Source organism: Drosophila takahashii, chromosome 2L (assembly GCF_030179915.1).
Source record: "Drosophila takahashii strain IR98-3 E-12201 chromosome 2L, DtakHiC1v2, whole genome shotgun sequence".
Classification (NCBI taxonomy): Eukaryota; Metazoa; Arthropoda; class Insecta; order Diptera; family Drosophilidae; genus Drosophila; species Drosophila takahashii.
In genome coordinates, this window is record NC_091678.1 from 12,762,411 (window position 1) to 12,788,982 (window position 26,572).

Consider the following 26,572-nt stretch of genomic DNA (forward strand, 5'->3'; position numbering starts at 1 on the left):
TACCAACAACCAATATGTGAAAACGCAAGCAATAGTCAAAAATCATAAATCCATTAATCATAAAAGAAGTGATAAAATATCGTGTTCACAGCGTATTTTTAGTGTAAGCAAAAACCTGCAACTAATCAATGTTAAGGCATTTGCATTTGTTTGTGTTTGCGTTTGCTTTTAGTATTCTGCATTTTGCAATTTGCACTTGTGCAGTTTGTTTGTTAAAAATCGAAGGCAGACAAACAAAGTCGAAAGAGGCGCGTGCCGAAAGCAAAAACAACAGTGGTGCTATATAGATATATAGTGCGGAGATATATATTTATATGGCGGATGGAGCAGCTGACGGACAGTTTGTTATGAAGCCCATGGGAAAAAGAGCGAGAAGTTTTGGCCACCGTTAATAGCGGGAGAGCACCACCCTTGCCTCAAAAGTATAGAATTTCAGAGAGTATGTGAGAGAACGAGGGTTACGGTGAGGAAATCCGAGAGAGAGGACCAAGGCCGGCTTTGCAAGTGCAACAAACTCAAAGAGAAAGAGAGTTTAGCCCCAAAGAAAAATATTGGAAAAACTTTTACTGTCAAAATATCATAACTATCTGAAAAAAAACACCATAATAATAGGCTTTTGGATAAAAAAGGAAATCATTTCAGGGATTCCCTGAAAATAGCATTGCTGCAGTTTATTTCGTTTAAATTAGTAGACTTAGGACTTAAATATTTTGAATGTCATAATGCACAAACGAGAAATACAATTAATTGTATTTGCCATTTAACATCTGTGAATATTAAAGTATAGTTAAGTAATCAAATGTATTATTAGTTGTAATCTCCTTATGTCAAAAGAATGGAGTACAAATGTGTATGATGGAAACAACCTTAATTAACTTTAACGAACGGAATCTCACAAGTCTTTCCATAAAATACAAACTAATCAGCTTACACTAATCCCTTAATATTCAAAATTGCTTTCATTTTATGCTAAAGTGTAGACCATTTGCATCACTCAGCCTCTTATCGTCAGGAAACTCTTTTATCACAGCCACCACATTCTTAAGTCCTCTTCAGATGGCAATAAATCTCGTCCTTGCATTATTGCTTAATTCCGGTTATCAGCTCCTTTGGCAACGTCTGTCATCAGGACATAAAGCACACGCTCACAGAACCCTCTGATTTCCACCTGCTTTCACCCCGTTTTCATTTTCCATCCCACGCCCATCCACTTAATATGAATTGCAACGAATTTCGGCGGTTGCAAGCAAGACTTCCTGCAGCACTTGCCACAAATGAAGTGACTAATGCAATTATGCATTAATTTGCGGCAGCATCACGCCTCCTTACAATATTTTCAACATTTCCGCAGGATGGCAGAAGGGGTGCGATAAAGGCGAGGAAGCTGACAGCGAGAACAGGAAACTTTTCAGCCAGCATTTGACAAAATACATTTACACTTTGATTTCCAGGATACGAGGGAGGGGAAAAAAGGAGAAATAGAAAAGAGGTGCACTGAAAAAAATGAAGTTCGAAAATGTATTGTCAATTGTATCAATATGTATTTTAAAAAATCAATTTATCAGAGATCGTGCATCTCATAACCATCTTAATTTGATTGAATTAAAAAAGGTTATACTTAGTTTGATACAAAATATAAGGCTGCTTGTATTAAGTCTCATACTTCATTATTTATCTAAGTGTATACTCACATATCGACTGAAGGAAACGAGATGACAGTTAAATGTGCAATGCAGTTGAGATTCAGCTGCCTTCAACACTGAGGTGAGACACCCCAAACCTACACTTACACACACACACTCTAGTGGCAAATGGTGTGCAATCAAATGGATGTGGATGTGGCCAGGCAGCAATAAAAACGTGGAAGAGGAAGGAGAAGGAGGCATCAGGAGCAAAAGGACCAGAATCTGTAGCTAAAAGGGGGGCAGTGGGAGGCGAACGAGTACCATCTCAAGGAAGCTGCAACTCATGCAACATTTAGCCAACTTTTAATTATCGTACTTGAACTGAAAGTCGATTCGAGACAAGGATGTGGCTACGAAATACACAAAGTGTTGGGTGCAGCCACTTGGAACTGGTTCCTAACGTACTTGAAAGATGCCTTCTTCAAAGTGGTTTTAACGCTTTATTTTATAAATTTCAATACATTTTCAAAAAAATTTTAATAATATAAATTTGTTTGTCAAGTAGTTAACCCTCATTAATTTTAGAAACGAATATATAAATGCGTACTATCAATTTTTAAAAGTTAAAAGCTCAAGTATTCTTATATTTAAAAGACTTTTACTAACGATCTTTGCTTCATACTGTTAATGTATTGATTAAATATTATTACATAAAAATTAAAAATGTGAAAGTAGTTTTTTAAGAGTTGTAAGTTTTTGAAGAACTTTATATCCAATTTTAGGTTTCTAAATAGATTCTCCCAAATTTTAGATTCCATAAATAATGAACTAGATCTTGCGGAAAAACAAGCCAACACAGCTGCCGTCTGCAGCTTTTGCCAACTTTAAGTTAATTGTCTGAGTGGTAGAAGAGCAATGATGCGTTTGTGCAAATATACATATATTTGTACGAGCGGCATGCAACTCCAGCTAACGGTATCCGAGTCCCACATACATATGCAGCCCAATCTGTCAGTTTCTGCTGTTAGTTGGCTTTTCTTAACTTTTTCCCCGATGCTAAATGCTCTAATTACGCCTAATGGAAAACCCGCACGCACACAGCCAACTGAGCATTCTGTGCATTTGTATTTGTGTAATTATTCGAGAATTCTTCAGTTCCTTTCCGTTCCCTTCGCCCGATGGATGTGTGCATATTCATGACTTTGTTGCCTGCTCGTTGAGTTTTTAAGCCAATTTAAATGGGGCGGAGTGGTCGGTAGAACTGGGAGAACCCACTTGTCCATCCTTCCTATTGTCCGACATCCCTTTTTGGACTGCCCCACATTCGCTATTTATAAATAAAAAACACCTTTTTTACAGAATGTGCATGTGAGACAGATGGAAAAATAAAAATGCAATCTGCGCTACTACCATTGTTGCCATGGTAAAGTTAAAAATATGCATAATTTAATTTGTTCTTGCAATTTAAATGAATATTTCATTAGATGCATTTAAAAATCCAAACCGAGAGAATCGCATTAAAAGCGAAACACAGCTATAAAATTAAACTTCGCTTAATGTAAATCAGGCAAAAAGTAAGCGAGACCACAGCCATAAATTGGAGTTTGCAAAATATTTTATTTATGCTCAAACAAACAAAAAGCCAAGCCCAATAGAAACTTTTGAAATATTAATTATTTTAAATTGAAGCTTTGAAAGCCATTAAACAAAGCATACTGCTAATGTTGTACAGTATAATTTTCAAATAGTGAAAAAAACTTTAATAAAGCAAGAATAATTTGAATTAAGTTTATATATAAATATTTATTTAATTTGTTTACGTATTAAGTCTGTATTAAGGTTCAATACGCATCATTATGTTAATGGTTTTACATAGTTTGTAGAAAAAATGTCTAATTCCATAAAAATATTAAAAAAATGCAATCAAAACTACACTTTTTTGTATTTGCATACGACCAAAGTCTTTTTATCAAAGTGGTTTTTATGCAAAAATGATTAAGTGAGCGAATTATAAATGGTTGAATATAATGCACAACAAGTAAACACTTGATATCAAAGGAGTGCTAATTTAAATTCATAAAACTGAAGGCAGCCACAGACCGCGTATTCTGCTTGCTGTCCATCAACTTTACCTCAATCCGACTGAAATATGTACACTTGAAAAAATATCGTAAATCGGGGCTGTGACAGAGATCTCTTTTAACCAAATTTTCCCCCAAAAGCAAACCTTAATGTCACAGAAACCGTTTAAAACTCAAGTACACGATTTTAAACCAACCGAATAGTAGACCTTAAAGCAAATGTTCCCAAAATCAGAGCAATGTTACTCCAAAACTCCTATAAAACTCTATAAATTCTGTGACACCTACGGTTTTGATGGGTTCGTTATAAAAACAAACGTCCCCAACTCCGTCGCCGGTTTCTGTGACACCCTTGTATATAATTTTTTTTCCGTGTACCACACTGCAAAAGCTGTCTAAAACTTGGCTGCCAAAAGTCCTCTTATAAGCAATCAAAAACAAAAGTTGTAATTTAATCAAGTTGGAAGACGCATTCTAATCAGAAGAAGATGGGCGGTTCGAACAGGTTGCGTTCGGACCGCTTCGAACCGCCTCGAACGCAACTCTTATACCAGTTGGAATCCAATCGGAATCGGCAGCATAAAATATAGGCGACCGCTGCGCTTTTTGGCTATTTGTCGATGCGACGCCGTTTGCCGCGTGTCTCGTCTTTCCGTCATATTTTCCGTCTTAGCCTGGCCCAAAAAGCACGAGCCACCAAAACAGTCGACGCTCTTTTTGGTGGCAAAGCGCGGCTGCCACGGGCAGCGTTTGTAATCCAACAAAAATCGTGTTAGCAACAGTCGTTATAATCGACAAAACGGTAAATGTAAATGTAAATGCAATATAATGAGAACAAGTGAATGGCGAATGGCAGAACGATAAAACAATAACGACGATAATGGTTGTGAAAAGACAGTGGTCAATTGTGGTCTATTCGTGTGATTTACCAGCCAAAAACATTACAATAAATTGTGTTTAGCAGCAGAAGTGAACTCTTATCTTATCGCCACGATGGTAACACGCTGCGTATGCGTAATGCTGAGACCCAATTGAAAAGCGCTTAAATCAAGTTGGCCAACAGCTGCGGTTCACTTTCCCTTTTCCCACCGTCTGACCAGAAAGAAACCGCAATAAAACGTTACCGTTTTTGGATTTAGGAGTGTTTAATTAGCATTCATTAAAAATGTGTGTGTGTGTTGTAATTTTTAAGGGGCTGAGAATCGTTTAAGGTTTGGAACTAGATTTTACTTGGTTGTGATTGTGGTGGAAGTCTTATCAGGTTCTGAGGTTTTCCCCCTCTGATAAAGCCTCTTGGATTAGATAAATTATACAAACAAACTGTTGTTTATAAATTGAATACTTCAGGGTTTATTTAAAGTGAGAATGCAATTTATTTTGTTGATAAGCTTTTAATTATATTATTTTGTTCTTTTTCAATACCATTTCAAAAAATACATTGATGATAATGTATTATTTAGAATTGCGCAAATAAATCTCTTCTTTAATAATAATCACATCCGGCAGGCACGAAAAATTCTCTCAATAACTTTAAATAAACACACGACGATGGCGAGAAAATCCCCGTGGGCAATTTATTTGTGAAAAGAGGAGAGAATTAAATGTCAAAACCATTTAAAGCTCCAGATAATCGGTTTGCATTCATGAACACAGGCCTAATTAAATCAAATTGAATTGAGCTGAAAAGAGTTGAACAATTAAAACGCAAACACAATTAAACCAAATGAATCGAGTGAAGATGGAAATGATTGAAAATAGTGCAAAGAAAAAAATAGAAGGAAAACACAATTGAAACAGATACGAAAATTAGAAATATATATATATTGTTTACACTAATGTCCATGCTTTTGTTTTGCCTCCAGTGAAAAAACCGCATAATTCATTTGCCAAAACAACCACACCAAAAAGTAAATAAATAAATATCGAAGTGAACGTGATACGTCCTCAACCCAATTAGGAGTTAAACATATATATACAAATAGAAGCTGTCCAAAATGCGTCGCAACATTAAATTGATCGTCTTCGTGAGCATCATTTGGATGTTCGTGATGGTCTACTACTTCCAGTCCAGTACGGAAAAGGTACGTTTTCGAAGTAAACTACTACTACAAAGTCTGGTGAAATTTTTTGGTGAACAACTCAACTGTGAGGAACTAAGTACCCTATATTATTTAAATTGGGAAAGATCGTTTTTAAGGATTTTTACTTTAGGGGATTTGTAATTGTCTGTATAGCTATATTTATAGCTATATACTATGTTTATACGATAGCAATCGCGATTTCTTGAAAGCGCGAAATAGAAATAGCCGCTGTTTATACGACAGACGAGAATTCATGCTTTTATTCACTCTCAGCTGATAGGGATGCCGGACCGGTAAAAATATCTAATTTTTAATACCACTGATTAGAGAAATAGCCTATAAAGGGCCATCAATTTCTAGCGATCTGGCAACGTCGCTCATTTTTTACAGAGTTACCAGATTGCATATCACCAAATCACGCTTTTGGGCTGAAATCATACTCAACTTTCGTGTGTTGCCGAATTCACGAAATGGCGTTTATACAAGCACGAATCGGCCGAAAGCGTGAAATGAAAGCGTGAATTCGGCATCGTATAAACACAGTAATACTATGTTTATACGATGGCAATCACGATTTCTTAAAAGCGCGATCTAGAAATAACCCCTGTTTATACGACAGCCGAGAATTCATGCTTTTATTCACTCTCAGCTGATAGGGATGCCGGACCGGTTAAAATATCTAATTTTTAATACCACTGATTAGAGAAATAGCCTATAAAAGGCCATCAATTTCTAGCGATCTGGCAACGTCGATCGTTTTTTACAGAGTTACCAGATTGCTTATCACCAAATCACGCTTTTGGGCTGAAATCATAGTCAACTTTCGTGTGTTGCCGAATTCACGAAATGGCGTTTATACAAGCACGAATCGGACGAAAGCGTGAAATGATAGCGCGAATTCGGCATCGTATAAACACAGTATAATACTTCATATCTGATATTCGCTAATTAACCATTAAAAGATAAAACACCTTTCCTAGAATTTTTTTCAAATTTTTCAATTAGGTATCTTAAACAATATTGAAGATAAAATAGTTTTCTTAGAATTGTTTCTATATTTTCCAATTGGGTATCTTTAATAATTCCCATATATTTTAATCTTTTAATTTGTATGGGCTCCTTATCTCGTTTATTCTTATCTTCCATCTCTACTGTTTCACTTTCATTTTTCTTTTTTTCTGACAAAAGTTCTTTTACCCTTTTCTCTTTACATTATCGTAGTAAATAGCTAGCACTTTTTGAGCTTACTTTTCGGATCATGAAAAACCGTCCAAAAACGAGCAGTCCAACTTAAAAGCGGATCCACCCTTCAGTAGTGCTTCTTCCTCTTCCGTCTGAATCATCATTATCTTTTATCTTTTTCAACGTACACCTCGATGATGATGGCATCGCAGAGGTCCGTTGCGTATGCCGCCCTGCATAGTAATTATTGGATTGCTACCGTATATAGCCTGCCACCAAGTTGATAACCCATTGTTTTCTCTTTTCCTCTTTCGCACCCTCTCACCCACCTGGTAATTAGCCCACCTGTATTTTTGTCGCTTACTTTACAAGTTTTAATTATGTTTTTTTGGCCCGTCAATTGGCAGTCATATAACAAAACTCGCATACTTACCGCTAGCATTTTGGGGTTATTTATTAGGGAAATTGTGACAGTTTTGGGTTGCAAAAAGAGATACATTTGCGAGGGTATTCTTATCAGAAGTTGCGTTTTTTAGTGCCGAAAAGAAGAGACTATTTTTGTGAGTCATAAAGTTCACCAATTAAAATTATCTTTATGTGCAAAACCCCTTTACATAAAGTTGAACACAGCATTTGGGTCATGGATCAGCCGACTATAAATACATTTTAGTTGTAGAATTTTATCTTAAAATATTTCATTAAAAAACTATTTTAATTTCTATCAAGTTTATTTTGTTCCATTTATTCGACTAAACCAGGAATTTATACTTACCCAATTATGTGGTTGTAAATTGTATTTGTCTCCAACACACGAGTTCTTCAATTGAATTTGGTTTCTTTTGTTTACTTATTTATCCAACCAGTAAGAGCGACGACAAATTTCGTTTGTGTTTTCTGCAGGGAAAATACATACAACACGAAAGAAATTCACCCTCACATGAAGCGAAATGTCAATTTATTTCTGCAATTTCAAATATACTTTTTTTTACTTTATTTTGTTAGCGCATCGACTCAATAAAATAAATAAAACAAAGCAAGAGTGGGGGGCAAAAAAGTACCTTGCAGCACTTTTTATAATGTTTTAAATGTGTTAAGCAAAAAAACCTTTAAATTTATCGACCACTTTGAGAGATGTTCTTGCATTCATAGCCTTTCTGTTGTCTGCCACATTTTTTATGAATTAAAAAAGCGTAGCTACTGGGCAGAAACATTTTTTAAAAGCCAATATTAAAAATGACACAAACAAATTTGAAATTATTTTTAAAAGCTTTTTGAGACTGATGGAAAAATGGAAATTGGGTTTAGTGAACCGATTTCGTGATTCGCTATCAAAGAAAAATTTAAATAGGATTATCAATTTTATATTGTCCTATATCTTTAAATAATAACAACAGACTAAAAATGATTAAAATCAATCAAAATGAAAATAAAAAATATACTATAGGCATTTTTAGTAAACTTTAAATATAGTACAACATTAAAAAAGTAAAAACCAATTCAATAAACCTCACTTAATTACACTTTTGATCCCTTACGATGATTTTTAAATTGATAAAGAATGTAATTATGGAAAAGGCAGCAGAAAAGCAGAGTGTTTAAAAATTGAAACGTAAATCTGTACAAATGAAGCCGATTATGGTGGAAATACTCGCATACAATTTCACAGGCTCTCGCTTCGACGTCATCATCATCGCCATCACCATCATGGTCAAAAGCGGAGTTCCAGCCACTTGTGGTCCTCGCCTTCCCCCTTGGAGCCCCCATAGCAATCATCTTCTTTTTGCAACCACATCGAAATAATTTTTCATGTAAACTTGATTTATTTTCCTTTCTTGCTCTGCGCATAAAATGCAGGAAATGCAGCCACAGTCCACTCACTCACAGCACTCTTGGTCATTGGTTTTTTGATAATTTTATTTTTTAGTAGTGTTTCCCACTTTTGATAAGCTGTCCACTGCCCGAATCCCATTTAATTATTAAGCTATTTTTGAACAAGCTTAATTAAAGCGACAAACTTTTTACTAAACTGTTAACTTTATAAGATAAGATTAAGCTTGTTTGCCTGATCTGCTGAGTGTTCAAAAATTTAGCATTATCAATAGATGGATTCTTGTTGGCTTACTGATAATAACAAATAAATCTTCAAGTACTTGGTTTTTTTAAATAGATTGTAGTAGGTTTCGCGGATTAAAGTTAAAAATCGTTGGAAAATGAAGTGGGTAAATGTGCCAAATGAGGAACATTCCTGGTAAAATATTCATAAAAGGTAGTGAAAACTATTTTTGTCTTAAACTTACGTCCATTATGTTGGCAATGAAATAATATTTTTATTTGCGAAATCACTTAAACCCATTTTTACCCCACTGTACTCCTATAAAGTTTGCCATTACCATCCGTTTTGAGAGCCAACCGATCGATGGCTTACATCTTTCTTCTCCAGCTTTGCCATTCAATGACATTTCATTCATAAAACCATATCCAAGTTTTCTGCCATCTCACGCCCGGCTCAAAACGAGAGCAGCAAATGTTTTTGAAAGGAAAATAAATCACAAAACCACAAAAAAACTTGCACACAAGTCAATCACACATTTAATTTAATTTAATTGTTAGCAACGGGGTGTTGGTTACATAACCGATTGATTAGTTTTCGCCTTTTTTGTTGGTCTTCTTTCTTTTTGTGCGTTAATTACTTTGGTTAACCATTTGGAATTCCCGCAGCTTCTCAAAATAGAGTTTAAAATTAAACTTTCTCTTTTGTTGCCAAAGTTTTCCGCTTTCGTCTGGGGTTACGAATGGGTTAAGCCGTGTTTGTTGGGAGATTTAAATAAAGAACAGCAAAGGAAAGTGAATTCCCATAGAATGTTGTTTGCTGCTTTAATGTGTAATTTAATGCAAATATTGCCATACTTTATCTCTAAAAGTTTGAATTTATTTCATGCTTTTCCTATAGTTGTGCAACGCACTTTCAGTATTTGCATGCTGTATGCAAAAATATCCATCTCCTTGACACTCGAAGATGCTCCATATGCAAATGAAGCCATCATAAATGCAAACTCAGCCAGAAACTTTTTCCCGAAGTTTACATTTCGATTTTCTCACATGCAGCAGCCCCAAAAATCTATTATAACGACTGCCATTTAACTTTTATGGCCTTGCCGAAAAAAGAGGAAAAAGAGCCCAAATGTGTTATAAATATTTCAAGTTCAAACTAAAATACTTTCGAAGACCTTATCGCCTCATGAATTCGATTTATAGCTCTGCATATCACAGAGTGGACTATAAAAAATGTCAGTATACATATATACAACTGGAATCTGGGGAGAAAAAAGCAAACTTAAAATTTGCGTGTCACAGCAAGTTACGCTCTGGTTGACAATCCACATCGCATTACCAACAGCTGGGAACAAAAAACTCACTCACTATGAAAGAATGCCAAAGATCCAGCAAAAAAGTAATTTGCTCTTGAAAACGCTCGAAATTAATTTCAATTAAGTTCAATAGACGGCGATGATCGGGATTAGAAATCAAACTGGTTTTTTTATGGTTGATAATAATTATTGTGTGAAACAGATGACGAAAGCAGAACGATAAAAGAGCATTGAGAAACTTAATTCGAAAATGTTGAGTTCGTTAGAACAGTTTTAATTGATTTTTCTGAGAACTGAATGTTCCAGTTAATCTGAAAAGTTATAAACCTACATTTTGAAAGCCATTTATTTTACCAAATTAAATTTTAAATAATAAAGTTAATGCTTTAGAAACTTGAATAATAAAAAAACAATATTTTCTTAATACCAAATCACTTATTCACTTGTACAGATTAATTTCCCCGTCTACACTTAATGTCAGTTCTCTTGGCCAACGGATAAATTAGCATTTTATCAAAAAACTCGTCTTGAAGTTTTTAAGTTTCGGCTGTCAATAACAACCGGCCTATCCGAAAGACGAAGAACGAATCTCAAAGCCCCGAAGTCGCCCAGTTTTATTTACAAAGTTTTGCTTGCTTCTTTGGCATTTGGTGAACGCTTTGATTTACTATGAATAATTAACGATGTTAATCTGCAGACAGGCTTGACTTTTGATTTTGTTTGACTAATTTGTGGTTGATGGAAAGAGGGGAGTCGATGGGGAAAAGGGGTTGGGATTGGACTAGAGGTCAGAGTCGGCCTAAATGACAATCTTCTCGCTTAACCGGCTATGGATATACATTTTTGAATGGGCCCAACCGGTTATCTGTTCCCCAATTTGCCTTTGGGCCCGCTGGTTTCTTGTCATCGGGCCATCTGCCGCTGCTTTTTGTGTTGCTGCCGGCTTTTGTGTTGCTGCGGGGGATGCTCATGTTGCTGCTGCTGTTGCCGCTGTTGCCCAGCTACCCATGCTGAAATGTATTCTATTATGCTGAAGCTTATGTTATACTGCATAATTCTTCTTTTTGCAACATATATTGCTGATGGATTCTCTGGTTTCAACTAGCAGCAACTGCTTCATGTTCCTGCAACACATATTGCAGCTAGGCTTCTTCCTGACTGGGTTTTGTTACTTTTGATTTCGCAGCGGCTGCTGCTGTGGCAACCTTATCCCTACCTGCAACTGCGGCAGCTGTCACTGTTTCTTTGGCAGCTATCGCTGTTACCGATGCCTTTGCCTTAACAGCAACTGCTGCTGCTGTGGATTTCTCCTTGGTCGCCGATGCGGCTGATGTTGCAGCTTCTTTTGTCGCTGCTGCAGCTCCTTTGGTGGCTGCTGCAGCAGATGTGGCTTTATCCTTGGTAAACTCAGCTACTTCTATTGCCTTTTCCTTTACTGCAATTGCAGCATTCGATGCTCTTTCCTTTACCGCAATTGCAGCATTCGATGCTTTTTCTTTTACTGCAATTGCTGCATTCGATGCTCTTTCCCTGACTGCATTTGCTGCCGCTGTTGTCTTCTCCTTGGCCGTTGTTGCCGCCGTCGAAGCTTTTTCCTTGGCCGTTGTTGCCGCAGTCGAAGCCTTTTCCTTGGCCGCTCCTGCGGTTGTCGCCGCTTTGGCTTTGGCCGCCTGGGCAGCTAAGACAGCAGCTGCCTTGGCTGCTGCGGCAGCTTCTCCTGCCTTCTTCTTGCTCTCATCCATTACGCAACGCAACCGCAAGCCAACGCATCGAGACAAGGTCGTCTGGTTTCGCTTATGGCCTTATCCACCTCATTCGCCGATTTGCAGGTGTCGATTTACACCATAAAAAAAAATGTATTAAATTTCACATAAATATTGGTTTTACAGCCTGAAAAATTTTTCTGAATTTTAAAACAAAGGTTTCTGTTTGAAAAAATATATTTATTTATTTGGTTGGTATTGATTTTCAAAAGGATAATATTTAATTATTTTTAAAAGGTACAATGATGATACAATTTAATTGACTTTCTAAAATTAAACCATATTCTGTATTAGTTAGCTTATTAATAGATTTCTTTCTTCTCCTAAAAACCGGTCACGCTGTCATCGCTATCGCCAATATTTTTGGTAGTCGCCTCTGGGCCACTTTCAATTTCGTTTGGCTGATTTTTATTGTTATTTTACAACTTGTTTGGACTGCTTCCTATTGCGGCCAGCAGCCAAAACCCAGAAATGGCACAACAATGATAAATGCGGCTAGGGAAGTGATTTCTTTTGTGGAAGTGGGATAATGGAGAACTGGCACTGGAACACGCTGAACTTTGAACTATCAATAAAAATGTTCATATGTTCGGAGAAGAAAGGGGACATATTTTCTAAGGAATTGGTTCGATTCAAGGTCTTGACATCTCACCACAAGTGCTGAACCCAAGCCATTAAACCAAATGTTTAAAGCCCAAATGTTTAACCTCTTGTCTAACCCACTTGGCCAACTGACACGCAAACCCCGTGTATCTCCAATGACCTAACATCACTTAACCGGCGCTCGTCTCAAAAATAATGTTACAAAAATAAGCATATAAAATGCGAGGGGAGACAGGCGGTGTTTGCCCAACACTCGTCACTTTGGTACGTCAACTTAACGTGTTTTGCGTCATAAAGTTCAAGTTCATTATGTTATGCCAACGAAAGGAGAGAAGAGCGGCCCAAGTAACAACCAGTTAACAACTCGCATGATGAGGGAGTCCAGAGGCGCCCACAAGCCACCGAAAAGGAAAACAAAGGCAAGAGAGTAACAACACTTTGGCTAAGTGCTACTTGCCGGCGATTACACAAACAAACATGGTCAAACAAAAACACAGCCATAATTGTATGGCTTTTTATTCGGGTATTAAATAATTATTATTTAATAATGGGCAGATGCCAACGTTAAGAAGGAAGCGGGCGTGGGAATGATGGGGGTGCGATAGATGATGCTTTTATGTGGGTCAACATTTTATGTTATGAAGTATGCTATGACCTTCAGATGATCCAATTAAAATGACCAACAAAAGCTAGGTTTAATTGACAAAATATTTTAAATATTACCATCGAAAATGCAATATTAAATATTAAATTCGTATTTAAAATTTCAAAATTTAATTATAATTCACTCATTATTAAAAAATAATATTTTCGAATATTTATCTACATTCTAAATATACGTAATTTTTCCATTTTTAGTTCCCCTAATTTTCGATTCCTACACAATCAATTATGGGCTTTCTCGCTGCTCATTTAAAAGCCACTCAGAAACCACTTTGACATTTTAATCCCAATAAAAAACACCACTGCTCTCGTGACTCATGATCGAAATACATTTAAACGTCAATTTAAAGATGATCATTTAAATGCGGTTTCCAAGCCCAGGCAAGTGAAAGTACCGGTTTCAACGGCAAATGCAGACAATTGAACAAAACGAGAAAGTCCAACCGAAGACAATTCAAATGCATGTAATACTGTCTCCAATTGTCGGGCAAAACCGTTCGTATTCCGTTCGTTTTTATTTTTTATTTTATCTCCTCGCAGGCAACAACTGAATACCAAAACTGCCTGACGGGGTTTTCTTTCCAGGCGCGTCTTAAATTTTTTTACTCTGCGATTTTCGGACATTTCCAGCCACTTAAGTAGTGGCATTCACCTCCGATTTTTTTCTGGTTTGCTTCTCCTTTTTATATGGCCAAAAGTTGTAGATGTTGCTTTTTTATTGCTTGACTTTTGTGCGGGTTTGTTTTTGAAACGGGTGGAAAGGGCAAACATCGAACATTTAACCGGGATTGCTTTTGGTTTGTGTTGAAGTTGTCGCCATGTAAAAAATTATCTTTAAACAGATGAAATTAATTTAAATTTTATAAATTTTATAATCATTTAACTTTGCTTAAATGCTGAAATTTATCGAATTATTTAATTATATGTTGCCATGTTTCCACCTAACAAGCTTTTGTAAATTTAATTCATAAATGATTTTATTGACCTCTCTTTGAAAAATAATAAATTATTGCATGCTGAATTGGCAAATAAATCTCTTTCACAATTGACCAGCAGCAATGCGCCATTTTAAATATTTAATCCGCTTGATTATCGTTATTGGCTCATTTATTGAAATGCGGTTCAATATTTAGCCGCATCGATGTTGCTAATAAACTAATTAAAACGTTGCCAACTGAAATGAATGAACAGCAATTTCGAGTGCAAATAAATAAAGACCGCAGTGACCGACGACCGATGGCTTTGAGGTCATCTACATTTTGTATTAGTTTCACCCGGAGCAAATATTTCTGTCTAAAATAAAAAAAAGCCACTACAACCAGAAGCGAGATAAAATTCTCTTCATTAAAATGACTCCACAGTTGTCGTTTCTATTTTCCATCTATGTATGTATTTTATTTTTTTTTGCTCCGATTGTCGCCAGCTTCTGGCAATTTGTCCCACCCAGCGACCCTCTGCAAACAGTGCATCCATCAACTGATTGTTGAACTGTCTCGAATGTATCTCTTTGCATGCGTTTGTATAGCCACATCCCATACGTAGACCATGTGACCATCAGCTCACTGTAGCCTGACTGATGACATGTGCCGGCCTTCCCAATCGCACACAGTACCAAAAATTGTTAGAAATAAGATATAATAAAGCGTAAAAACTTTAATGTTAAGTATCTTATTGAAAAGTTACTAAAATGGTCACAAAATAATGTATAAGGCAGCGCAGACATTTTTAATTTTAAATATCATAATACTAAAATATTTGTTAGTGTGGTTTACAGCTTGAAAGGTTATCCAAGAAAGAAATTACATAAAAAAGTGTCAAAAAGTCAGCAATAAAAGAAAATGGAAAGGGAATTTATGAAAATATTTTGATGCCTACCAGTAAAATAATTTTTATCATTTTATCAACATTATTAAAAGTAACTGGTGACTATTTCATATCAATATTATTTATATCTGATATTTTTCTCGACCCACTGTGCCCATCTGCATGTCTTCTTTATGTTCCTTCTTTCGAGGGCGTTACCAGCTGCCGGACTCCTATTTGTGCTTAATCATTGAAAAGACTACTACATGAGTCACCCATTCACAGCCAGACCAAATGGAAAACAATCAAACCGAGACAGATAGAAACTGACATAATAGAAAGAGCAAAGGAAAAAAGAGCAATATCCACAATTTGTTATAGTTGTCCAAATGACTTCGGTTCAAGTCCGCTTTAATGGATGACCCACATTTGGGGCCACCAGTTGATTATAAAGTGCGTTAATGGACGTAAGGCGTGAATTTCTCGGGCTAATTTCCAAGCTGGCCTTAATTGATTTTCTTCTTTCTATCGGAAAGTCAAAGGTTAAGCTCACAGGCGTGGCGAAGTGCAATATGGCTTTGTTTGGCTTCCACTCTCGACGCCTGGGAGACCTTAAATTTATGCAAAGCACTTCAATACATTTTATGGAGAGATCTCTTGTCGCAACCGAAGTACAGAAGCCTCCTTGTCTTGTGGGCATTATGCTATGTTATGTTAGGCAGTTAGGCAAAGTCACTCACAGTGGCAATTTGGACGCAAAACATCCGCAAACACACAGGCCCGAAACCTCAAACATGCAACAGCTGCCACCCGGCTGCAGCCTGCAATTTATTGCAGCTTCATCTGCACGGACCACTAACTGCAAATGATGCTCCAGAGGCGGGGCGGCTCCACAAAATGCTCGTGAAACCCCTGCAATAATGCGGATCTCAGGCACCGAAATATGTAGTTAAAACTTACTTGACAAAGCATTCATTTTAATTGGAAAACACCGAAAGGGGTACTAAAAGTGTTCAAACGCACACCATAAATATAGTTTTAAATAATAATTGCTTCATCTTCCAGCTTAATATAATTTCAAAAACAGTAAAATGTAACCAATAAAAAAAGGTTATAGGTTGGTTAGACTTTTTATAATACAGGTTCAAAAGTAAATTTCTCTGATAAAAAAAAAGTTTCTTAAATTTTTTGTATGCTACAAAGGGTTTGTCCTTTCTTGGGTCGATTTAACTTTTGTCTCGAGGTCTAAGGACTGATTAAGCTAATGCTATTATTTTAACAAATTAACATTTTTCTGAAGGTTTTAAAAACAGTAATTCTTTAAAAAATAGTAGTGGTGTTTAAATATTAGCTTCTTCCTAATGTCATAAAGTAAACCTTGCAAAACTCATTTACTGCCGTTGATAATAAATCCCAAATAGTGATGGTTGTTAACCATCTGCAAAGCAATCTCCCCATAATTGGGAACCATATAATATTCCATACATTTCGAATAGTTCCAATAAAAATTACTTTGTAAGCTCGCTTTGCTGGCAGATTTACGGCCTGACCTTAGCAGAAATAGAAAGGAAGATCAAAGCCGGGCAAAAAACAAATAACTATATATTTATTTAATTGAGTTTTGCAAGACGATAGGAAACTTGTTGGCCACAAACTGCAGCTGCTGTCATGAGGAAGCTAACCAAAAAAAAAAAACAAGAAATAAACTAAAAACAAAAAAGTTGTGGAGACAACGAAGATGCCACACAAATTTTGCTACCAAAACAATTTGCAATTGTTGCTGCTGCTGATGCGGCCGCAATTTGGTTGGCATGGCATCGTGGCACACCATTTCCATGCCACAGAAGAGTTGCATAACGCAACTGCAGTTGCCACCACATCGCACAATCGTCTATCAACTCGGCCAAAACTGGGAAATCGAGGAAATCGAGGGTGTGTGTGCGGAAAATCGGGGGCCACATGTGAGTTTTCCCATTAACTTGTTGGGTCAATCCATCGCTGGTGTTGGCCAAACATAACAGATAATTATGCTTCTGTTTGCGCTGAGGATTCGAGCCGCTTTCACGGTTCGTTTGTTGAGTACTTCTCTCGATTTTCCACTTTGTCTAGCCATCGACTCATCAGCAGTTTCGGCTTTGTCTACCATTTTCTTGTTGACATTAAACTCTGCTTTAATGTTGGCCCACAAAATGTCATTAAGAGAAGATAGAAATCTTCTTTCCTTTTGATGCTTTACGAAATTATCCAACAGCAGTCCTCAGTTTTATAATCAATCATTAAAAACTTGAGTGAAGTAAGCTTAAAATGTTTTAATACTTAAAAAGTGAAATTATTGAAAGTAAAACTGCCGAAAGCTGAATTTCTAAAAATATAGTATGGATCGGTTTAATAATTTTGATTTAAATTCAATATTCTAAATTTTTTAAAATATTTATTAAACATCAACAGCATTTATTTAAATAGATATCAATATCAATAAATTTTCCTTTTCTGTTTAAATTAATATATTTGGTATTTGACTTAGGTACTGCCAAAAAGGTATGATATTAAATGAAACTTTCTGGGAAAACATGCTTGATTATTTCAATGAAATGGGAAACCCCTTTTGGTGAAATAAACTTTTACCGCATTTGCTATGAGTAGGCCAGACTTTATTGGCCAAAGAACTGAATAACAAGATTTCTGGGCCCATGACATGTGGCATAAACAATTTTTATCAGGGTTCGAGTTCAATGGGCACTTTGACTTGGTTGTTTTTTGGGTTTTCTGCCTGGCTGTCGGCAGAAGGAGCATTTGTCAATATTTTTCGTTTCGAATGGCGTGCAGAGACTTTTAATTGAATTCTGTTGTTCTCTTGAGCTTTTCGAGGTGGCCCATTTCGGGTGTGGCGCCCCGAAAACCGAAGAAAAAAACCCCTCATTTGTAATGCAGAAATGGAAAAACCGAAACAGATTGCAATAAGTGATAAAGTTTCGCTTGTTTCTTCGTTGCTTCGCATTTTCTTGTTTTGGTGAAAACTAAATTTGATACGTTCCAATTACTAAATTATGCAGTTAGGAGCTCTTTCGATGTGAAAATCATTCAGCTGGAAGACTGCACACATTCAGAGTCAGACTCAGAGCATGGAGAAGTGGCAAAAACACGAAGCCCCAGTCGAGATTAAAGAAATCACCGCTCCAATCTCTCGTCTAAACAAACAGACAGCAAAATAAAACCAAATACTGGTTAAGGTTGAGTGAATTAGGGGGAGAAGCACATGCACGGTCAGATTGTAGAAGCAAATTAAAATTGTGGAAAGAAAACAGCAATGAAAGAAAATGGGGAAACACACAAAATTGTCACTAATTAGAAAATGAAAATTTTCAATTAAAAAAAAACTTTAATTAGCAATATATATTTACATTTAATGGGTCAACAAAATAAATAACCTCTATAGTTGGCTTTTATAAAGATTAAAATGCAAGATTTTTTACAACTATTCTTGGGATATTCTTAATTATTCTTATACAGCCCAGCTGTTGCCAAGACGTAATTAAAAAATATAAAGAATAAAAGACCATCGCCATTTTAAATTAACTATAGGTTTATGAAAGATTCCAAAGGAAGTTCGAAAGTATAAATGATGTAAAATCTAATCGGCATGTTCGCCATGACCCAGTTCCTGGCTGGCCCGCTTCTCGGCTCCCATCTCGGCCAGCATCTTTTGGGTCTCTCGGGCCAAGTTGACCAGGTTACGAAGATCCTTCTCCAGGGTCTCGATCCTTTTGCGCTGCATGTCGACGACCAGCTGATAGCGTTTATTGGCCGCTCCACGGGACTCGGCTAGGTTACGCCAGTAATCAATGTTCTTTGGCTCCGGGTTTACTAAAGATCCCTTCTTCAGTGTTGAGTTTAGAACCATTACAAGTCTGGCCAGAGCTCGAAAAGAGATGCGTGGAGCTGGTGGTTGCTTTACCATCGGAACTGCCTGGGAGATAATCTCATTGATGACCGAACCGGTGGAGAATTCCGTCCTGGGGGACATGCCCGGTGGAGAATCTATCACAGACTTCTGCTGCAACTCCTGAACTTGCTGGTTGATCGAATTGTTGGCCATTCTCAAATGGTGCAGGTTTATAAATTTTGAAAGTATTTTCTAGTTTCTCACGGACTTTTACATATATTGTGAGAAATTCTATTCAGATCAGACAGAGGACTTATTCAGGGCCTGCTAAGCTCAGCTGAAGTATTAAAAACAAACAAGTTCCAAATAATCTTCGTCCGAAACCCATTAAAATCTTCAGTTATTTATTGTTCTTTAATTGAGTTTGTCTTCTATAGTTTATTATCTTTGCTCTGCTCACACACAAATCATAGAAATGGCAAAATAAAGACCAGCTTTATCATAACGCCATAAAAATCTTATCGAAATTTTCATATTTTCTCTGTGACCCCAAACAAAAAAGCAATCAATGCCATCCAATGGCTCTGAACTCAATTCAAAACAATTCGCTTTTCTGCTTGCTGTTTCTTCTTTATTTGGCTGAAAACATTGAACTCGAGCGATAAACCCAGAGATGACCAAAAATAACGACAAACTTGTTGCTCTGGTTTAGCTTGACGCCAAAGTTGATGATAGTTTTTTGCCAAAAGTTAATGACAAGTCCAACGAGCAAACTAGAATTTGATGAGCTCAAAGTGGAGGATTTGGTGACTTGACTTTGACCTTTTTTCGAGTGGGCAGCCAGAAGTTTCGTCTTTCCCTTGACGTCAGTGGCATAATTTTTGAGTCATTACTCTCGCGAGGATTTCCATAAATAGATACGGTTTGCAAAGGGAGTTGCCTGTCTCACCCAAAGGACAAATAAATTTGAAAATGAAGAGGAAAGTTTGCATTTAAATCGGCCGCCGTCGTGTGATAAAAATAGCTCTGAAAATTGAGTCGAAATTGTGATTAACTAGCGCTGGCCAACCAGTAATGTTAAGTGACTAGCGGATTGCGATTTGGCCAATCAATGTACGCAGTTTGCACTTTAAACAATGAAACTAATTAAGCTGCCATTGAAATTCGAAATTGCACTCAGCTCGCTTGACTTCGATGAATGGGCTCCTGCCAAAATGCATTTCCCCTGGCATCTACTTAGCTTCCAGGCTTACACATCTTGGTTTTGCCTTGCTGTTTACGCTGCGTATGCGTAATGCGATTTGTGAAAGGCTTTGGGTCACAGTTTGATATTCCTGCCAACCCTCGGAGCAGTTTGCAATATGAAACTCAGTCTGCTTTGAATCAGAAATCGCAGGGGGGGCCTTGAAATTAAAGCCATATTGCCCGGAGGTGAGTGCACTGGATATTTGATCCATGGAACGGAATTCTAAGAACATGTATTTACCTTGTAAACGAAAATTAAATTCTTTATTGGCATATATCATACATGGTTCCAATCTTGAAAACGGGCTTTTCTACACTGATAAAAAGGTAGTAAATCAAAAGATCTAATATTGAGTATAAATATGTTTCGCAATAAAAATATTAAATTCAACTATATAGTAAATTTAAACATTTTAAAATTAGATTTTTATATGAAATTCTTTTCTTTAATTAATAATAATATTTTCTACCATAATTCAAATATTTTCCAATTAAATCCTGTAATATTACACGTTTTATAATAAATATTTAAATATGTAATTGGAATTTTAGAACTCAATATGGATATACTTATTTGTATTCTTTAATTCTTTCTGTGTAGCCAAATCCAACTTGATCAATAGACCAAAAAAGTGTTCAACATCTGCTACGATTCCTTCGAAGGCACTTTTCCTCCTACTTGGCTGGCTAAGTGACCCAACTAAATTGACAAATGAATCATTTCACTCCGCTAAACAGTGACCCAATTTCCAGGGTCCTGAAAGGAGATTCGGGTTCCATGGCCCCCGGGTCGGTTATTAATTGCCCTTTTGCGTTGAATCTATTTGTCAAGAGTTTTGTCAGGAGCTCTTTTATCGGGGAGGCTCTTCTAACTCTGATTTATGTGTGGCAAACGTATTGAAAGCGATTTCTTTTCGCTTTTTTTTTGTTCAGCTGACTTTGGCACTTTGTGTTGCACGCTGCTGCGTATGCGTGATTTTAATTTTAAGTGGAACCGTTATTTTCAGGCTCTTTGTTGCCTGCTTTTGTGGGTCTTAACCCATTTCATTCGTTTGGCTGAAAACATGTTGCCCTTTAGCAACAATTTCAAAGGCGTTTTCAACACTAAGCTACCCATTATTATATTTTTATGAGTTTTTTATGCATAGAGTAATTCGACATGCAAGATTTCACCCGACAGCTCTTCGATTTCGACAATATTTCGTGCTTCAGCGTGTTTGCACTTGTAAATTATTTACCCAAAATGTCCTCAAGTAAGGACTGCCATCAATTTTCTTCAGTCTGATTGGGATGAGTATTATAACGCTTGGTCTCAAGGTTATTTCGGTGTCTGCTGAGTGACATTGTTGTCCTTGCTTTGTCTGTATTTTTAAAAGAACCAGACACATTGTCGTTTTTTTGTTTGCTTATCCAAAGTTGTCAGGTCTGGGCTTTGTGATTTACTTAAGGGCGAGGTTTTGTATTGAAGCCAATAACTAAAACCAATTGAGTTTCAAGATTTTAAATGTCTAAGGAACTTAAAGAGGTCACCTTTTCACTACTTATTAATGCATATCATGTCTTGGGCGCACTGGGTTATTTTTAAAGACTTTAAAAGTTTTGTCTCTGGGTGCAAATGTTTCAGGCCTTGCTCCTAAAAGGTTTTCCGTGTTATTTTAGCAAAATTGTCGCCGAGAAATCTTGGACATTGTTTAAACTGGGTCGTTGTGGCGGTGGCCTGGGCTTTTGGTTCCCGGTTCCTGGCAACATTTGCAATTTATAGATTATTAATCTCGAAGCAAACACGAAAACTGTTCGCAATGCTTTGCTTTTGGCTCTGTTCTGTTCTGTTCTGTTGTGTTTTGAGCTCAAACTTTGGTGAAACTTTGCCATAAACCTGCACGAAACCCCAACCCTTTTCATTTTGACTTTGCACTTGAAAAACAATTTCGTTCCAAATTTTATATTGTGAATTTTTGTGGGGTGAATAATATTACAAACTCAGAGAAAGTGTTTTTAAATAGTTTTTCTTGAGAATAAAAGGTAGAAAAAAGTTACCTACTAGGTTAATTTAAGAAGCAAAATAATTTGATGTGGTACCTTAATTCAAACTTCTGTGAGTGTATGGGAATTGCTCCCAGTTGAGTTGAGTTATTGCCCCGAACGGGCTTCAACGTCGCCAATGTGGCGCAGATTAAAGAAATAAATTAAAACACTTGTCTCCCCTCGTGGACTTTGTGTCCTTTTAGGTGGAAAATCGAGCGCTGCGGCTACGTGAGGTGGCCACCGCCATGCAGCAGTACCAGGACGACTCCTCCTCGGCGGCCGCAGCCTCCACTGCCCGCCAATGGGCGCCAGCTGGGGGAGGAGCAGGAGGTGGAGGAGGAGCGGGAGTAGCACCAGGAGCAGCTGGCAGCGGGGCCGACGATCCCGGCGGCAATGTCATTCTAATCGGCTCGGTTAAGGACTTCGAGCGCAATGCGGTCCACGGCCTCAAGTTGAATGGTATTGTGGCTCTGGAAGAGACATCACAGGTGAGGATTCAGAAAATGTATTTTAAAATAAGAATTAAATTCTATAATATCCTAAAATGAAAGCGATAAGATGATTATTCTCCACAAATCACATAAAATTCCACGTTAGCCTAATCATGTATACCAATTTCCACCCGAAAGGTCTCGTTACATTTTGAAATTAAAAGCAATAAAATAAAATTCTCTATCCTCAATATTCAGGGTCTCAGTGGAGGAACCGGTGGACCAGGTGGTCGACTACCAGTGGCTCCCAGCGGTCGGGGCACCGAGGTCGAGTACTTTAACGAGGCGGGCTACATTCGAGCGGGAGCCCTGCGCAATGGCGAAGATCCGTACATCAGAAATAGGTTCAACCAGGAAGCCAGCGATGCTCTACCCAGCAATCGTGATATACCCGACACCAGAAATCCCATGTAGGTTTCAAGGAATACCATTTGAAAGGGAATATTATTAAGCTTGGATTACCTTTTAACCCAGGTGCCGGACCAAGAAGTACCGCGAGGATCTGCCCGAGACGAGTGTCATCATTACCTTCCACAACGAGGCGAGATCCACTTTGCTGCGAACCATTGTGAGTGTCCTCAATCGCAGTCCCGAGCACTTGATACGCGAAATCGTTCTGGTAGACGACTACAGTGATCATCGTAAGTGGATATGTTACTTTTATAAATATGTAATTAATATTAAAAATATTTATAAAATATTTTCAATTTCCCTAACATATCTTAAATTATTTTCTTTACCTTTTTAGCTGAGGATGGTCTCGAGCTGGCTAAGATCGATAAAGTTAGGGTGATTCGCAATGAAAAGCGCGAGGGTCTGGTGCGGTCCAGGGTCAAGGGTGCGGATGCGGCGGTCAGTAGTGTGCTAACCTTCCTCGACAGCCACGTGGAATGCAACGAGATGTGGCTGGAACCGCTCTTGGAACGCGTTCGCGAGGATCCCACCCGTGTCGTTTGTCCCGTCATCGATGTGATTAGCATGGATAATTTCCAGTATATTGGGGCCTCCGCCGATTTGCGCGGCGGCTTCGATTGGAATCTGATCTTCAAGTGGGAGTATCTCAGTCCCTCGGAACGGGCGATGCGCCACAATGACCCCACCACGGCCATTCGGACACCGATGATCGCCGGCGGGCTGTTCGTCATCGACAAGGCCTACTTCAACAAGCTGGGCAAGTACGATATGAAAATGGACGTGTGGGGCGGCGAGAATCTGGAGATCTCGTTCCGCGTTTGGCAGTGCGGCGGCAGCCTGGAAATCATTCCCTGCAGCCGGGTGGGTCACGTCTTCCGCAAACGACATCCGTACACCTTCCCCGGCGGCAGCGGCAATGTCTTCGCCAGGAATACGCGACGTGCGGCGGAGGTTTGGATGGATGACTACAAGCAGCATTACTACAATGCCGTGCCCCTCGCCAAGAACATTCCCTTCGGCAAGTGAGTACACTGAGGGAAATCAGGGGTTTCAATAAAATGTGTAGACAAATAATCGTAAATGTCAGTTTTAAAAAGCTCCAGAAGCAGCTTCAAATCTGGTTTATAGTTCTGCAACAAAAAAAAAGTTGCTTGATTTTATATATCACTATAAAATACTAGAGATAGAAATGGGTATTATTCGGAGTTAACACTTTTGATAGTTATCAAATTGTAATAATGACAAGTTTTAAAAATTATTTTTATTCTTTAAGTATTTTCCTCAAAATGTTTGCTACTTTATTTTCTACATGAATTCTTCTTCTAGTGCCTAACATACTTTAGCCAAGTTATTTATTTCACATTGTTTTCCCTTTTTTTTCTCCTCGCTCAGCATTGATGACCGTCTGGCTTTGAAAGAGAAATTGCATTGCAAGCCCTTCAAATGGTATCTGGAGAATGTCTATCCCGACCTGCAGGCCCCCGACCCACAGGAGGTGGGCCAATTCCGACAGGATGGCACGGAGTGCCTGGACACGATGGGCCACTTAATCGACGGCACTGTGGGTGAGTACATACTTTACAGACCCACAATGTTACGCAAGTTTTTATTAAGCGGGATTAAATTTAATAAATTGGAGTGGCTTTCATTTACAAAGGTGTCTAAAAATATGCAATGAAAAAAGAACGTTGAACTTTGGTATGAATTTATAGGCTTTGCAGATTTAAAATATATTTTTGCATAATTTATGGCCTTTCTTTAATAGTTTTATAAACTGGTATACCATAAAACTAATTTAATTTAAATTATATATATTTTTATTCCCTGCCGTAATCTCCGTAGGTATCTTTCCTTGCCACAACACGGGCGGCAATCAGGAGTGGGCCTTCTCGAAGCGCGGCGAAATCAAGCACGACGACCTCTGCCTGACCCTGGTGACCTTCGCCCGGGGCTCCCAGGTGGTTCTAAAAGCCTGCGACGACTCCGAAAACCAACGGTGGATCATGCGGGAGGGCGGTCTGGTGCGGCACTACAAGATCAACGTGTGCCTGGACTCGAGGGACCAGTCGCAGCAGGGAGTGAGTGCCCAGCACTGCAATTCGGCGCTGGGAACGCAACGCTGGTCCTTCGGGAAGTACGCGTGAGGAAGAGGTCTTGGTTTCGAGTAAACTAGCGGAGGATAATGCAGATCGGTCGTGATATATGTGCAAGTTGATGGGAGGAGAGGAAGCCTACCTAACGCGATGCGGATTGTATGTGTACTGTACTGTGTACTTGTAATGATTTATCTATGTTGATTTGTTGCTGAACGGAACACACACTCAAACACACATTATATATATATATATATTAACTGCATATATATATGGAATAAGTTCAACTTTAGTTTACAAATCAAATCAACTGATTAAGGTTAAACGCTACCTAAACAACATAAAAAAAACCAACATAAAGGGCATACAAAAAATGTACTTAGACTGATTAATTTTTTGTATATGTATAAAAACTATATGAAAATGAAATAATACTTTAACATATATAACCTTTGGCAGCTGATAAAAAAAAACGTAAACTACGACTAATTTGCATTCTCACACAGCACACATTCATTAAAGTCAATTACGATCTATACGAAAATGCCACAAATTAGTAGCCACATATGGTCCGTTTCAAATAATCCTAGTTACCCAAGCTCAGAGTCTTCTCAACCTTGTACTTAAAATAAAACATGAAATGTTATCATTAGTTCTAATTATACACCTAAGTGAAATCATTTAAAAATCATTGACAACTATATAAAATACGTATGTGTATATATTGAGAAAGAAATATTATTTCAATGTTTATCGAAGGCCAAAAAACACGTGAAAATTTTGATTAAATGTATTGAATATTTAAATATTGTAGGCAAAGCGGAAAAGTGGATTGTCCCTTGTGTTTCACCATCAATTGGTTGCTATTCCGAATGCATAAATCATTTTAAGTTTTCAAAGGGAAATTTATTTGCTTTTTATCACAGACAGACAACCGAATTGAATTGGGATCCAATTTTTTCACATAAATATGTATATTTTTATTTGAATGGCTGGCAAAACGCGAATGATTTAAAATGAATAAGGAAAAACAAACTAAATATTGTATATTTGTTTGTATACCCTACACAAAATGAATGATTTAAAGTGTATTTTTAATTTAAATCAACTAGAGAGGCAACACAAAAGGAAAACAATAAATGGAAACATTAAAAAACAAATGCAAGCGGTGTTTTCTTTCGCGAGGGCAACAGTGCGTATGCTTAATGTAATTGCTTACATGCTGTGGGAAGTTGGCAAATGTGGCACAGCT

General features: G+C 37.6%; 2 protein-coding genes across 5 annotated transcripts; one reads left to right on the plus strand and one right to left on the minus strand.

Moving 5' to 3' along the window:
• Positions 1 to 26,480, plus strand: Pgant2 (polypeptide N-acetylgalactosaminyltransferase 2). Of its 4 annotated transcripts, none has more exons than XM_070214645.1 (8): positions 1 to 103; positions 5,569 to 5,787; positions 22,526 to 22,810; positions 23,012 to 23,223; positions 23,288 to 23,454; positions 23,562 to 24,249; positions 24,620 to 24,792; positions 25,070 to 26,480. In XM_070214645.1, exons 2-8 carry the CDS (start codon positions 5,701 to 5,703, stop codon positions 25,369 to 25,371), a joined length of 1,914 nt encoding a protein of 637 aa, XP_070070746.1. In that variant the 5' UTR covers positions 1 to 103; positions 5,569 to 5,700; the 3' UTR covers positions 25,372 to 26,480. The 4 variants fall into 4 exon arrangements, with proteins under 4 accessions (XP_070070746.1, XP_070070750.1, XP_017014118.2 ...); XM_070214649.1 differs by lacking the exon at positions 1 to 103 and adding an exon at positions 4,344 to 4,514; XM_017158629.3 differs by lacking the exon at positions 1 to 103 and adding an exon at positions 4,344 to 4,508.
• On the minus strand, positions 18,735 to 19,363 carry LOC108068825 (uncharacterized). Its single transcript, XM_017158633.3, has one exon. It carries the CDS (start codon positions 19,263 to 19,265, stop codon positions 18,801 to 18,803), a length of 465 nt encoding a protein of 154 aa, XP_017014122.2. The 5' UTR covers positions 19,266 to 19,363; the 3' UTR covers positions 18,735 to 18,800.
• Positions 26,481 to 26,572: the final 92 nt, after the last annotated feature.